General features: G+C 40.3%; 3 protein-coding genes across 4 annotated transcripts in view; 1 reads left to right on the top strand and 2 right to left on the bottom strand.

Moving 5' to 3' along the window:
- Nucleotides 1–632: 632 nt before the first annotated feature.
- On the bottom strand, nucleotides 633–2,178 carry LOC108685164 (ATP synthase subunit d, mitochondrial-like). Its single transcript, XM_018189833.1, has 3 exons — nucleotides 1,897–2,178; nucleotides 1,268–1,436; nucleotides 633–1,157 (listed from the first exon to the last, which is right to left on the bottom strand). Exons 1-3 carry the CDS (start codon nucleotides 2,010–2,012, stop codon nucleotides 933–935), a joined length of 510 nt encoding a protein of 169 aa, XP_018045322.1. The 5' UTR covers nucleotides 2,013–2,178; the 3' UTR covers nucleotides 633–932.
- A 664-nt stretch (nucleotides 2,179–2,842) lies between these two features.
- LOC108685165 lies at nucleotides 2,843–10,817 on the top strand. 2 transcript variants are annotated; one of them, XM_018189835.1, is made up of 8 exons: nucleotides 2,843–3,613; nucleotides 4,349–6,101; nucleotides 6,196–6,430; nucleotides 6,558–6,667; nucleotides 6,782–7,028; nucleotides 7,122–7,326; nucleotides 7,431–7,632; nucleotides 7,729–10,817. In XM_018189835.1, exons 1-8 carry the CDS (start codon nucleotides 3,231–3,233, stop codon nucleotides 9,547–9,549), a joined length of 4,956 nt encoding a protein of 1,651 aa, XP_018045324.1. In that variant the 5' UTR covers nucleotides 2,843–3,230; the 3' UTR covers nucleotides 9,550–10,817. The 2 variants fall into 2 exon arrangements, with proteins under 2 accessions (XP_018045324.1, XP_018045323.1); XM_018189834.1 differs by having other exon boundaries at nucleotides 7,726–10,817.
- Nucleotides 10,818–11,914: 1,097 nt separating this feature from the next.
- Nucleotides 11,915–12,893, bottom strand: part of LOC108685166 (cuticle protein 16.5-like) — a 1,529-nt gene continuing 550 nt past the window's right edge. Inside the window, exon 2 of the mRNA XM_018189836.1 lies at nucleotides 11,915–12,715. Coding sequence (XP_018045325.1) covers nucleotides 12,434–12,715 — 282 coding nt within the window. The 3' untranslated portion in view covers nucleotides 11,915–12,433. The remainder of the gene's footprint in view (nucleotides 12,716–12,893) is intronic.

Genomic DNA, 12,893 nt, shown 5'->3' with positions numbered 1-12,893 from the left:
GAAAGAAAGGATATGGCGTGCAGCAAACCAATTGTTGAAATTTTTTTTCAAGCACATAATTTGAATATGGTGAAACGAAAATAAAGAAAAATTTTCAATTTAATTGTAAATAATTAAATTATTTTATTATAACATATAAAATACAGACATAACACATAAAATACAGAAAGTAAAACTATAAAACAATTATTTGACTAGAGAATGCATTGCTACTAAAACTGTTTTGTTACTAAAAGTGTTTCGTCGCAGATGTTCTTATCGGACAATTATCAAATTAAGTAATGAAAAATGTTTTACCTTCCACAGGATACGCTTCTATTTCGGGATCGGTATTCTTCTATTCTGTAAATCATGGTGGAATCAGAAAGGTAAAGCATTCTGAAGGATGCGCAGTAATCAGTGACATGCCGATAGCATTTGATTGTCAAAATTCACTCCCTTCTTATCCTCCATTATGCGTAATGCTTTCTGATTCCACAATGCTGTGCATGTAGTACAGACACGAACCATATCTACTTTCGATATGATTTTATCGATAGTGTAAGAAAATATAATCATAGTTTCTAAACTGAAAATGGGTGGGAACCACCCTAGAGGGCGGTAATATAAATATTTATAAATATAAAATTTTAGGTTAATAATTTGTCGATATCTAATTTTATTCATCATCGATGTACTTAATGATAATTATATTAAACTTTTTGGTTATACTAAAATATGTCTACATTTTGTATGTACATCAAAATATGTAAAAGGATATAAAAAGAATAACATTTAGACATATATATGTAAGTCTCTATTGTATAGATAAATTTATATTTGAATACATATGAACCAAACCAAAAAAATTTTTTTCTGACTTAGCACGCAGTCCAAGATTATACGCTAAAAAAATGACTACGCTTCATATTTGAACGCATTATAAAGTAGTATTAGTGCACTACAGGTTGTCCTTTATCATTCTCTGGCTGTACCTCAGGTATATGTGGCCAAACCGTCGGTTTATCAAGATTTATAGCAATATCTGGATAGGCATCACGAAAATCTTCCATCGTCATTTCAGAGAATGGCAATAAACTCTTTACTCTATCAATTTCCTTTTTGACAGTGGCGATGCGTTGATTCGACTCAATGATAAATTCCTCGATTTTTATATGCTATAATAAAGAGACAATCGGTGACAATAATAAAACCCTTAATTTAGAAAAGAGCTTAAAGAGCTTACAAAATGCAAAGTAAATGTCATAATATAATGTAAATGCTATACCACTTTCTTTTCTTCAGTTTCAATTTCAGAAGTATATTTATCCACTGGATATGGCACTGTGATAGATTCATATTCCTTTTGAAACTTATCGACTAATCCAATAGTTAGAATATTTTTCTTATAGTATGCCCAATCGATTTTTGGAGGAATTTCTGGACTCGCATGCATTCTATAGATAGAAAAATATAAAGAGAAACAAGAAATACACACACACACACACACACACACACATATTCCTATTTACAATATTCTTTATTGTAACAAGGAAACATATTGTTTTTATATTCCAAGGATGATACTTGAATAAAATAATTCCATAAATATTTTATAAAAGTTAAATGTACGACTGGTATGATGTGTCTCAAGAGATGTTTTAACAGATATATGGAATGGCACAAAATTAATGTGAGGTTACTCCAACAAGGACAGAGCTTGTGTAGATAATTTAAATAATTTTCGATATAGAGAAAATCTTTTTCTGAAATAATAAATTCTCTCGCATACACAGTGTGTGAACATCCAATTAAAGTAACACTTAATTGTTATCAGAAAGAGATCTAGACATATTATATAATGACATATGCAACTTGAATCAAATTCGGAAGAAAGTGATATGAAGAGTGACTGACCGTCGAAAATACTGATCAGATTTAGATTTGAAAGCAGCGAATGCAGCTTTTTCCGTTTCTGGAATTTTTTCGGCAAGCGCCGACCAATTGATCATCTTCATCGCTTTGCGTGACATACCTCGTCACGTATTTTATCACACTGATGGATGCAATACACGTACTACTTGCACGTAAATATATTCTCTTTCGTCTGATTCGTCTTTCTCGTATTCAAGCCAATTTCTTGAGAGAAGCGGAAACGACTGAAGATAGATGGTAGCCACGCAATACAGTGATACCAACAAAATAAAATAAAAATATATCGATCGAGTACACGTAATCGCGAAAGCGATGTGTATGTGTGTATTTCCATGCATGCATATGTATGTATGTACAAATATATAAATTGAATTATCGATGCCTCTATAACTTACAGTAAAGTCAGTAAAGTCAGTTTAGGATGGATGTGAAACATAATCGCAGTGGGTAGAAATGATGTTGTTTGAAGGTAAATTAAGTTGAGAGAAGTTGACATAGGGAATGAAATAAAGTAAAATATATATGCAGAAAACAGGAATTGCGCTTGATCGCGATATATCGAAATTCGAAGGTAGTAACAATTTGATTACTTATTCTCTCATCGTTCTTGTATATGATTTCCAATGTCGATAGCATTAAATATATTAAAATGTATGGAAATGCTCATTGAGAGGAGATTTATTTATGTGTTTTTTCGATGCGCCGCCGACAGACAAGAGTGGAGTAACGTCACGATCATAAAAGCCGAGCCGAACCGGGCCGGTCAGCGTTGAATGGTCGAATCACCGTTCACAGTGTTGACGGTAAGTATCACGGATGACGGGATTGGCGGGATTAGCGGGGACTGGGGAGCGTAAAGCGTTGCATATTGCATCTCTCTCGGGTCTCTCTCGCGAGTCTCGCGGTCGTGCCGTCCGTTCCGTCGTACTCGTGGTAGTCCGTGGCCGACGGCCGACGGCCGTGGGATCGATAAAGTAGAATGGAAGAGAAAGGGAGAGGGAGAGGGAGAGCGTGTACGAGAGTGAGATGAGAGGGTGGGTGAAGTGGGTGGAGTGTGGAGTGGGCGGCCGTGGCCCGTGGCGGTGGCGGCGGCGGCGGCGGTGGCGGTGGTGGCGATGCGGCGGTGAGCATAAAGAGGATAGGATAATATCGGTGCGCGTCCTCCCGCGGCGCGGCGGAGGTGTCCTTTACTCCTTTTCGCCGTTCGCGGAGCTTTGTTTCCGAATTTCCGCCTTCGTATAATCCGCCTTCGTACTATATCGTATCCCAGCCTAGCTCTCGTAGCCGCGATCTGTACGATGTAGTTATTGGTAGTTATGCCGAAGAAGGGCACGCGGCATTTGAGGGAGTTGGGGAACGCGACAAGTACTCAGCAACAATTGCAGCCACCGCCGCCCGGTGCGGCGGCGGCGGCGGCGGCGGCGGTGACGACGACGACAACGACTCTCTCGGTCTCGGAACTCTCGGAACTTTCGGAAGTGGTGCCAGCCAAGCACCTTCGCAGCGTACACTGCGTGCACATCGGTCTGACCAACAGCAAGCGTTGGCTCTCGCTTAGAAGACGCCTAGGTTTCACGGCAGACGATGATGTCGCGGTGTACTTGCTGGACCTCGCAGAATCTACCACCACCGCCGCCGCCACCACCATCACCACCACCGCCACCACTACTACAACCACAACCACTACTAGGTTAACTAGGTACGTAAGTACGTGTTCCTATGCCTGACCACGTTGACAATGCCAACAGATTGCGTTGTATCGTATCTTATCGCATCGCTTCGCATCGCATCGTCTTGTCGCGCATCTGACAACTCGTCAAGGCATAGCTCAGCCTGCTCAATGGCTCAGTCCTAGCTAGCTTGAGCTTGAGCTGGCTTGAGCTGACTTGAGCTGGTTCACCTCAGCTCACTTATACCTAGCTGTCACGCGTTTCGCCGCGTTCAATCGCCCGGTGTTTTCCCCCCCTACTCTAGTACTCTCAGTAGTCTCAGTCGGAACGCGTTTCGACGAATCGCCATCTTGCGGGACGATGTATGTTATGTATGTTATGATCTGTATGTACGTACTGTTCAGTCGGCGAGAAGGGTGAACTGGATGATGCAAAATGAAATCGATCGATACTCCGTTACGGAAGGCGCACATTTCGAAAATTGCGGCTGACAAATAGCGTCATTCGCCTTCTTCGCCTATTCAGGGAATAATCATTATGGTTCACATTTTATTCCTTTCGTTTCTGCAGAGTGATGTTTTTTAGTGAATAAAATTTCTATGTCTGGAGACAAATCAATTTCTTATTTCTAATTTATTCCAATGTAATGAGATTAATGTTTAAGATACCACACGACACATTTATGCAAATAAAAAGTGTAAGAAATAGAGTCAAAGAAATGCAAATAATGCTTTTAATATATACATCTTTTTATGCTTGTATAGGCAACAGGGTAAATGCAATGGAGCAGAGAACTGGAAGAGGAAACATAGCGATCAGGACGAGGAAGCTGTTGTTCTGACTGAAAGTTTGGATAAAGAAGAACCTATTCTCACGAAAGTGTGTTCAACGAAACAAGATGCTACATCAAACAAGATCCTACTTGATGCTCCTGCCTCTGCGATAAATGAGAATGTATCAGAGGTGTCGGACGATGCAATCAAGTTACACTTACGACGTAGTTCGAGGTCGAAGCACCACAAAAACAAGACGAAGCATCGCAAAGATAAGCGGAAAAAACGGCGACACTTGAAGAACGGCATTCAAAATAGTAGTTCTATTCAACTAGACAGATTTGAGTGTATCAGTGGAAATGCATCAGATCTGCGGAACAGTTCGGCAGCAAATAGAGATTCGAGTAATCACGAGATCATAATCAGTGAATTAGATCCTAAATTAACATTAGATGAAGTAGAAAACTTGGAAATCGATACAAAACAAGTTAAACCCCCTATGACCAAGACTGATCACGTAGATAGCATTAGAATTCGAAATGATGTAAATAGTACAACCAACAGCGATACCAGGTGCGAGGAAAACGTAATCGATATACCTGACGATTCGCATAAGGATACCTTTGAGAATAATATTATTACTAAGCTGCATTTTGCCGATACAACAACAACAACATCTCTTCCAAAGCATGGATACAATACTGAGAATGTGAACAAGACAAACGTAAAATATTTACTGGATCCCAGTGCCGACGAAACCAGTGCAGTTGAGACACTTGCTGTTGACGACGCACCTGAGAAAGAACACGAGGCCAAATCGATGTGTTGCGTGGAATCGCACGGATACAAGGACGTAACGTCCAACAATTGCGAAGACGCGGAGAATCGTAAATTGGAAAATCGTAAAAGGAGACGGAAACGTCCGCGTCACGATGTGCAAATTCAAGAGAAGGATCTCTCGGAAAATAATGCTTTAGACGAGCCGACGGTGTTTAAACACCGGCGAAAAAAGCACAAGCATACAAACGAGCACAAAAGCAAAAAGCATCACGATGTACGAAAAGCGCCGCAAGACGGCATCGTCAAGCAAGAGGAGGCACGAAACGCGTGTCCACCGGAGGCCGCTGAGCTGCTATCTTCGCCGGCAGAAATTCGATCTTCTGACAGGATCGCCGAGGAGGCGGAAACGCGGAACGGTCGCAGCCCCGAGGGTATCATCGATAGTACTGACGACGTCGCGTCCGAGCCACAAAGACTCGCGATCAAGATCAAGCTTTGTCAGGAATGCAACAGTCGTCATTTGCAGGACGCCTGTCCTCTGACGACGTCACAGTACGCGATAGCCGATATCATCTCTTACGAAAAGTGGTTGAGCAGACATAAGGAGAATTCGGAGATAATGAAAGCCATCGCGTCGGAGGATCCAATGTCGGAGGGTTATGGCAGATTAACGTACGACGGCTTCGAGTCAGATGACGAATCTCCAACGTCCAGCGAACAATGCAAGGCCAAACCGAAAATGCAAAGGGAGGAGAAGCAGCTGGTAGTAGAGATGGATCGACCGCTATACGCGAGAGATTCTCTCCCGGATTGCCTTGAATTGAAAATTGCAAATACCGATCACGGTCTTGGCATTTATGCCAAGAACCCGGTTCCAATGTATGCCAAGTTTGGTCCGCTTATCGGCATCTCGGTTAGAGAAATGGACATTCCGGATGATTTCTCTATGCGCCATATTTGGGAGGTATTATCAGACAGATATTTTGATTCATTGGAATTTTAGTATTGTAAAATTGCAAAAGTAATTATTGCGGAAATGAATCTTTTTCTTTTTTCAGATAGATAATAATGGAAAGAGTACATATATCAGCACTACGGATCCATTAAAAAGCAATTGGATTCGATACATTAGACCAGCTGACACGAAAGAGAAGAGAAGCCTCGCGGTGATTGCTAAGCATGGCCAATTATATTTCGTTACAACTAAGAATATCGCATTGGGAATGGAGCTGACTTATTGGGTAGAATCGCAATCTTCCACATGGACGAGGAAGAATAAAATCAATAAAACGAGTAAGTGTGTACAGAGTGTACCAAACTAATAATTAATTTTTCTCTTTCTCTCTCTCTCTCTCTCTCTCTCTCTCTCTCTCTCTCTCTCTCTCATAGACTGTTTCATGATCGTTTGCATCTCTTTCAGATTGTGGAGGATGCAATCTTATTTTCGCACATTCAATATATTATCGATTGCATTGCTGCATCTTTCACGACATGAATTATAGTTTAACGATAAGAAAATATCATTGCAAGGTATTTTATATATTTACCGTTTTACACACACACACACACACACACACACACACACACACACACACACACACACACACTTGCTCTGAGATTATGGGATTATTTCCCATTTTTTAGGTTTGCGGCGCTACAGTGCTCGGCAAGGATAATATTATGAAACACGCAGCAGAGTTGCACGAGGGTCGCGGCGCATACCAATGTCAATATTGTAAAAAGTTTTTCTTAAGGCTGAATTACTTAGAAATGCACCGAACTTACGGATGCTCACAGAATCCGCATCGGGCGCGACCGTTATGCGATTTCTGCGGCCGCAAATTTTGCCAGCCACAAAAATTGAAAGTACACATCAAGAGGATGCACAGCGGTAATGGCGTGTAATTCATTCGCAAGCAATGCACTGTATTTCTATCTTTATTTTTCTTATATTTTACATGCAATATGTTTTAATATTGTGCAGATATGGCCGAAGTGCTTAGAGAATTTCAATGTAAATTATGCTTGAAACTTTTGGGTTCTCGAGCAGCTCTACAACGGCATATGAAGGAAGTACATCACAAAGATGTTATTGCTGCAGCCACGTGCGATCGATGTGGAAAAATGTTCCAGAACAAGAGCAATTTGAAAATACATATGCTGACTCATAGTGGTGTGAAACCATTTAGGTGAGTTCCTTCAATATATTGTATTAATATTGTATTAATATTATTATTTTTCTCGTAATGAGTGTACCTACTGTTTACATCTGTGGTCTTCTTTTCTTCATCAGGTGTAAAGAGAATGGCTGTAAGGCAGCTTTCACTACGAAACAATGCCTACAGTTCCATTATAAGAAGGTGCACGGTCTTACAGAGGCGATGATGCCGAAAATTGAGAGGTCCGTGGCGTACACCTTTGACGCGTACAGCGGTGGCCTCGTTGAGGACGTGCCTTGTGGAAGGATCATTCATTCCAGCAGAAGGAATTCACAAGTGAGCTCTATCATTAATATAGTTTCATGTAACATTTGGTTTCTTTTCTTATTATGTATTATACTATATATATATATACACACTCGTATGTAGCAGGACAATAGCAACAGTTTGCCATCTCTGGATGACTGCAGCTCGGAGAGCAGTTTGAAAGTCGAAGCATCAGCACCGGTATCGGTACCAGTACCGGTATCAGTACCGGCACCGATACTAACACCAGTACCAGCACCGCTATCAGCACCGGTACTAGCATCGGTATCAGCACCATTATCGTTATCGTCACCAGTATCGTCAACTTCGGATAACTCAACAACCTCATCAGCGCCGATATCGATATCGATCTCGGTGTCGGTATTGGCTTCGGCATCGACAGCAGCAGCAGCAGCAGCAGCAGCAGCAGCAGCAGCAATGACAGGTTCTACTCACAACGTCATTGTGGATTCATTACAAAGTGAGGCGAATTCTACGGCAAAGTATAAGACGGAACAACAAGAGCCTTGTGTTCCGACTACGCAAACTACATCCTTGTCCAGTGGACTTGTGACAACAATGGAGAATGAGCAGACGGAAGTTGATCTATACGACACATCGAGGACGTTGAGCAAGGGCAGCAAAAAGTGGCTAACTGAATTCAATCCACCGCCTACGTCTGACATCGCTGTTCATTTACCGGCTGTTTCGGCGTCGTCTTCCGACATTTATGATTTTGAGGATGGTAGAAAGGATGGTGGTAGTGAGAAAGCGGTATCACGCACCAGTGCGACAACGCCAAATTTGTTAGAAAGCAACAAATTGCGATTAAACGTATATCGTAGCAGGACGGAAAGCGCGAATGCAAGTTTGTTAGTGGAGGCGGCACTGGATGCCGCCGAGAGAGACATAGGAACAGTATCCAGTCCGATTTTGGAGGACAATGATCGCGAGACCAATCTCTACTCTATTTCGAGTCAGCTACAGTCACCGATACCGCAGTCGCGATCGCCGAATCATTTAGACTCGTATATCGTACAGCAGGAAGAGCAACTAATGTCGCCTGCGCCAACTCCGGACGACCGGCATACTCCTCCTAGCCACTTACACGTAGATTATCATTTGCATCGACCGGTCGACTACATCAACACTTCGCGAACGCACAATATCGAGCAATATCTGCATCACGAGGAGATGCAACCACGTGTCTCCTCACCGAATTACATGCACATGCAGCAAGAAGACTTGGTGTCGCCGTCAGCTACGCCAAATCACCGCTATCAGGACATGCATCATCATCAGGTGCCAACGGATAATCTCTCAAGCGACGAGGGTGATTCGGTGGCGCAGAATCTTAGCTTGTCTGTGAAGGAGAAGGCATTGCAGCTAGATCTCTCGACGTCGTACAAGTACGACACGCTCGAACAAGATTTCACCCGAGAGAGATCCAATTTTGAGCCATTGGTGCTTAATAGTGGTGAACTTCAGGGTTTAGACATGTCGGCTCGGGGTTTTCATCACAGTTTTGGCGCCCAGATGCAAAATACCCGCTATCATCATCATCATTTGTACGACATCGGCGAACGACAAAGCGTGGACCTTAGCAGAACGGGCAGTTACTCTATGTCGCCACCCCCACCACCGCCACCTTATCCGCATAACGAGGTCGTGCGAGTGGTCAGCTTGGATCTCACTCCTGGTGGCAGGCACAGTGTTGATCTAAGTCTTTCCAGATCGCATCATCTGCACGGATCTGGTACTCGTGTCATTACCAGTTCACAACCCGTTGGCTCGACTACGACACACGTAGTACCTGACGTCGGCGAAGGTCGAATGCTATCTCCACCTCCACCTCCTTTATCAGGATACAATCCTAGTTATCCCGTGAGTCCGGCCCCGTATCATCCTCCGAGATCCGGATATCATCATTATCCCGGTTATTATTGATTGTCACCGACAAATTGTCAGATTGTCGTAGCGGTTTCAATATAGTCAACATCTTCTCAGCAACTTTTATTGTAGATGTCTTCGGCTCCTTTTATAATTACTTTTACTCCAAATAATTTTATTTTGTGATTGTTCTAATTATTTAACTGTACATGGTTTTTATATCGCGACATATTCGCATCGCAGGCGGGAACTGCCATTTTCATAGTTCATACATTGTAAAGAGTAACGTAAAGTTATGTCTTAATTTCGCGATCAATTTAATATTTAAATCAGTGATGATAAACATTTGATGACATACACGCGCGCGATTAAAAAAGTTAGCAAAAGAAAAAACTTTTCGACTCAAGGAAGTAATAATAAAAAAAATTCACTAATATCGTATGACAGACAGTCATAATATCGTCATTTAACGCGACAAAAGTGTACTCGGTAGTCTTGGTACATCCAGAACACATACAGAACAGATATTATTTTTTTAAAAAAAAGTCAAGTAACTTATGAGATTTTACGAAAAAAAATCTATTCCAGCATGAGTATCGATAGAGGGAAATTCGTTTATCCGTAATTATATAGCTGTTAAATTATTTATCGTTTACCCTTCTCCGATAAGCTGTGTATGCAGAACATGTATGTGTGACGAGTATATCGTTTGTAGAGTAATCGTTGAAGAAAGAGGGAAGAAGAAACAAAATTACGTCGTGATCCAATGCCACGTCCGTGATAATTAAGATTTTAAAAAATTGTTACCTCTCTTAGCTTATATTCTTCTATTTCGGACCTATACTCCATGAAGAAATACTCCATTTAACGTGGCTTTGATGATAACAAAAGCATCCCGGAGCAGCATAATTTTTACAAAAATTATGCAATTTTAGAGATTAAAAAATTAAATTAGAATTTGTTCACACACACACACACACACACACCAAAAAGAAAAGATTTTACAGATGTCTGAACAGATGCGCAAACAATAAAATTGTTTCGAAATTTATATCATTTCTACAAATTGTTAAACTCTGTGTATTATCTGGGATGCTCTGATATTTATGAAATATGTGAAATTATCAAGATGCCTAATACGGTAGCTAGATAAGTGTATCTCTGCATGGTGATAACAGATTGTAACGTTTGTTTTTATTCTAGTCATTACATATGCATTAGCTATGGCGAAATAGCTATAAGTTTTAACAAGTATTCCCGCAATCGCGAATAATTTGTTCAAATACATGTATTTATCGTAAATGCAATTTGTTTGAATTTTGTTTAAAATTTTTCTCGCCGAATCTAACGAGAAAAATTAATGACACACATACACACGCACATGAGAAACAAACGTATTCCAATATAGAAATAAAACGTAACGTAATATGTTTTAATATTTTATAAGTACTCGATTCAATTTCTTTGACTTGAACTTGAACGATATTATTTACACTTAGAAATACATGCGTAGCAATTACGTAAATTTCAGAGTTTCAAAAGAGATAGAAAGTTTGTGCGTGTATGAGAGTTGTGTGCGTGCGTGCGTGTGTGTGGTGTGTACACGCATACATATATCGACGTGTTTCACGCGAATGTACGCATGAAGACGATTTATAAGCTCGTGTGTGTAACACATTAATTTTCGTGTCGCTTCCAGATTTCTGGATTTTACTCTCTCTAGCCATTTATCGAAACCAAAGATCTAAAAATATTGTAACTCTTGTGCCAAATCGAAAGGCGTTCATTGTTATATTGTATACATACACAACTTTTAGCAAAACGTAGCCATTAAAGAGGGAGGGGTGGGGGGAGGGGGCAACGCGCGTAATGTTGTCTCTATCACTTTTGCCATACTTACTTGATTATTCAACTACGCTTCACTCGTGCACTCGTGCGAATAATTTTACATGATGAATATTTAATGAAACTTTTTTTATATAAGTTTTTCACAATTTTTCTGCCATTAAGAATAGTTACCATTTCACATTTACTTTAATCGTCAATTTTTATTTAAATATAATTCACGATTGCGTTTCCATTTCTTTTTTTTTAGCTTATTCTATAATTCTTAACGATTGTAACTGTAGCGTTACAACTCTTATCGATTGTAAGAGTTACAGAATAGGCTTCTATATCATAATTTCTACATTGTGCATAATGTAAGGACAACAAACGGGATACATCTGTATTAAAATATTAATATATATATATGTATATATCTCATACAGCACAGAATTTGCAGCAATATCGCTGCAAAATTGCTGTAACATACAATGTTGCAACAGTGTTACTGCAACTTTGTGCTATGGGGGATTTATATACATATATACTTGCGTGTACATGACAAAGAGAAAGATTCAAAAGAAATGTTTACGAGTACAAAATGTGGCACAGACTATATTTGTATCAGGTTTATCGACATTAATATTGTAAGTTAATATTAATAGAATATGGCAATGATTAAACAGAGAGATGTATTTTCTTTCATTCAAAATTATCCTTTTTATAATGGAATCCATAGAGATAAAAAATGCATTAAGCATTTTTTTTTCTTTGAATTTCGCCTCGCGATTGAAGTGATAGTCTCTTCTGCAATAAATCACTTACTGCTATGTACATAAATATAAGAGTTTCAGTACAGAATTGATCGCATTTTGCGAGACTTGAGCAAAAAAATCACTGCAGAGAATAAGGATTTGTGTAAAGGACGGAAGACAGATGGAATGGAATAAAAAATCACAATCACAGTGTGTATATCATTGTATAATGTAAAGAAGAAATTATGAAAAAAATTGGATATCGCATGTCGAAATCATTGATATCAATTGCCAATTAGTATTTATCAGATCTAACGGATAGAGGTCAGTATGGTTTGATGTTTTTTGTTTTCCAGCTGTTTTTAGCGTCTTCCGGTGATGATAGGAGCGGAATAAGCCGAATAAGCCGCCGCCGGTAGAGCGGGGTAAGCAGAATAAGCGGAATAAGCCAATGGCGCAGCCGCTACGTATGGAGCGGCAATGGCGTGATTGATGGCATGTGCATTGTAACTGGTGGCGTAGGTACCGACCGTCAGAGCTGCGGGCACCGCCGGCGCCGCTGGAATTGCTGGGACCGCTGCAGAAATCACTCCGGCGCGGGCCGAACAGACCGAAAAGACGGCCACGAGAGCGCCAATGAGAACCTATGAATTTCAAATATATGAATTTCGGATAATCGAAAAAAACCCCTCTCTGCAATGTTAATGTTAAATAATATTAAATACGGATATGTAAGTAATTAAATGTGAAGAAACTTTTAAAATCGCTTTTAGTATAAAAAAATTATGTTGAAAAATTATAATGATGTAAATGGTACGACAA

Source organism: Atta colombica, unplaced genomic scaffold (genome assembly GCF_001594045.1).
Source record: "Atta colombica isolate Treedump-2 unplaced genomic scaffold, Acol1.0 scaffold146, whole genome shotgun sequence".
In the NCBI taxonomy this organism is placed as follows: Eukaryota; Metazoa; Arthropoda; class Insecta; order Hymenoptera; family Formicidae; genus Atta; species Atta colombica.
The sequence above is the reverse complement of the archived record's forward strand: the minus strand, read 5'-3'. Positions and strand labels throughout refer to the sequence as shown.